Raw genomic sequence first — 2,170 nt, forward strand, 5'->3', positions numbered from 1 at the left:
TCATTATTTGCTTGTGTGCATCGTCTGAGGCACTTTAAAAAGTTGTTTGTGAGGTAGGAACGGTTCAGGTACTCGTGTGTGAAGTGTTCGTAACACGGTTTACACACACATTTATGCACAGCTGTTTATAAATGAGGTCCATTCTTCATTATGTAGCACATCAATAACCACAGAAGTGTGTATAGAGAGAGAAGACTCGAATATGAAACATATTAGAAAACAAGGTACCACTTTACAATAAGGCTCCCCTTATAGATGCTAATAAATAGTTTATAGCTATATTATTAATTAATCTGTAAATGCTTTATAAACCATTATTAATGGTTTATTATGCATTAGTTAAGGGTGAGAAAGAGGAAAAAAAACTGACCGGTTTCTTGCCAAATAGTGAGCCAAATGTGTTCACCTATATATTTCATCTAGAGTTGCTATATTAAACATTTTAGACTAAGTTACTATCCTGTAAGCACAATCAGCATTTGTAAACATATTTTTTATCATATAAAATTGTACTTCAGAAATGCATTATAAATATCCACAACTATCAATCGGAGCTTTGTTGTAAAGTGTAAAACATAACACCATTTATTAATGACTACTAAACATTTATAAATGACAAAAGATAGCTTTGTCGTAAAGTTTAAAACATGTCAACATTTATTAATCACTAATAAACATTTATAATTGCCAAAAGTGAGTCTTAAATGTATAATGTCACCATTTATAACACTTAGACCTAAATTACAATCAGTGCTTGAAATAACATTTAACTACTGTCAAAAATGGCAATGTATTGTAAGAGTAACACATGTAACATTAAATGTGTTTTTTAAAACACCAAACAGTCACCCACTCCAAAAAAAGTTCATGCCAGACTGGTTCAAACTGGAAATATTTTTTGTATGTCCTTAAATAAGCGTCCCAGTGGTCCATCAGGGTGTCGCGAACCAAGCCAAGATGACCACTCAAGAACCATCAGGTGTTCCTCCAGCAACTTCTCAGTGCGATTTCCTCTTAGTCTACGGACATGTCCTTTGATGGTCATCCAAGCCCTTTCGATATGCTGTGTATGACTGCCAGATTGAGGATCTACAAACCACCTGCTGTGATTTACAGTGTAATGTCTGTACCCTATGTTTGTCAAAACATTCTTGTAGGCTCTCCACTCATCACTGATAATGGCACTACCCAACTTAACATGCTGTCTGATCAGAGGAACAAGGTGGCGCCTTGATCGTTTTTCAGCAAGTTTTAACACGAGCCTTCGCCTTTTGTCTTTAATTCCCATCATTCCAAATACCCATTTCTTCCTTTTCCATGCATTTCCAAAGCGTCCACGTGCATACTGAAAACAAAAAGAATAAAATTAAACAGAATTAAAATGAAAAAGAATAAAATTAAATATCTACAAAGAAACATTCAAAAAGATGGTTGCTTCTACTAATTTTTTTTACTTATGGTAAAGGTTTCCATGTTTAGAGGACACAGTCAGATCTGCATTGATTCTAACAAACCTGTCTGAGAGTTTACCAACCTTTCGCTGATGACGGAGACAGCTTTCATCTATAACCACAAATTCTCTGTCACCACCAAGATGGTGTCCATTGTTTATTCTGTGTCTTTTAATTGCACGTATACAAACATGTCGAATGTGTCTTGCCATGCTACTTAGTGTTCTGGAGCTGCCAGCCACTTCATCATCGATCATATCTATTTGTCTGAGCCTGAGCCCTTGTGAAAATCTGTGATAGAAATTGAGGCAATTATTACTTACTGAGGCCCTAATTTTATTTCACAAGTCTCGTATTGGTGTTCAATTATGAAAGGTGCATTGTTATTAATGTCTACATCTACATATACCTGTAAATGAACTTCATCCAACTGAAAAGAGATGTTTTTGATTTCTCAAAGAGGGAGCCAGTTCTAATTGTTCTGGAAACTTTCCTATGACTTGCTCTTTTGCAGCACCTGAGAACATATCAATGAGTTAAGTAAAGAAATGGACCCTTAAACAAGAGCATTAATTGAAAAGATAATCACAAAATTAAGTATGAAGAAAATAATAATGAAAAGAGGTTAATGCTCCCTCTTGCATTGATAACCGAAATATTTTGTTATATTTACTACATGCACTACATTATCATGCATTATACATACGCGCGACACCCTG

At 34.9% G+C, this 2,170-nt stretch overlaps 1 protein-coding gene across 1 annotated transcript; it reads right to left on the reverse strand.

Annotated features, from left to right (window-relative positions):
* Window positions 1-252: 252 nt before the first annotated feature.
* LOC146651775 (uncharacterized) lies at window positions 253-1,822 on the reverse strand. Its single transcript, XM_085382333.1, has 2 exons — window positions 1,535-1,822; window positions 253-1,345 (listed from the first exon to the last, which is right to left on the reverse strand). Exons 1-2 carry the CDS (start codon window positions 1,706-1,708, stop codon window positions 881-883), a joined length of 639 nt encoding a protein of 212 aa, XP_085238459.1. The 5' UTR covers window positions 1,709-1,822; the 3' UTR covers window positions 253-880.
* Between the last annotated feature and the right edge of the window lie 348 nt (window positions 1,823-2,170).

The sequence above is a fragment of the Rhamphochromis longiceps genome, linkage group LG15 (assembly GCF_057381845.1).
Source record: "Rhamphochromis longiceps isolate RC_006_pf linkage group LG15, R_longiceps_female_GT1.1, whole genome shotgun sequence".
Lineage (NCBI taxonomy): Eukaryota > Metazoa > Chordata > Actinopteri > Cichliformes > Cichlidae > Rhamphochromis > Rhamphochromis longiceps.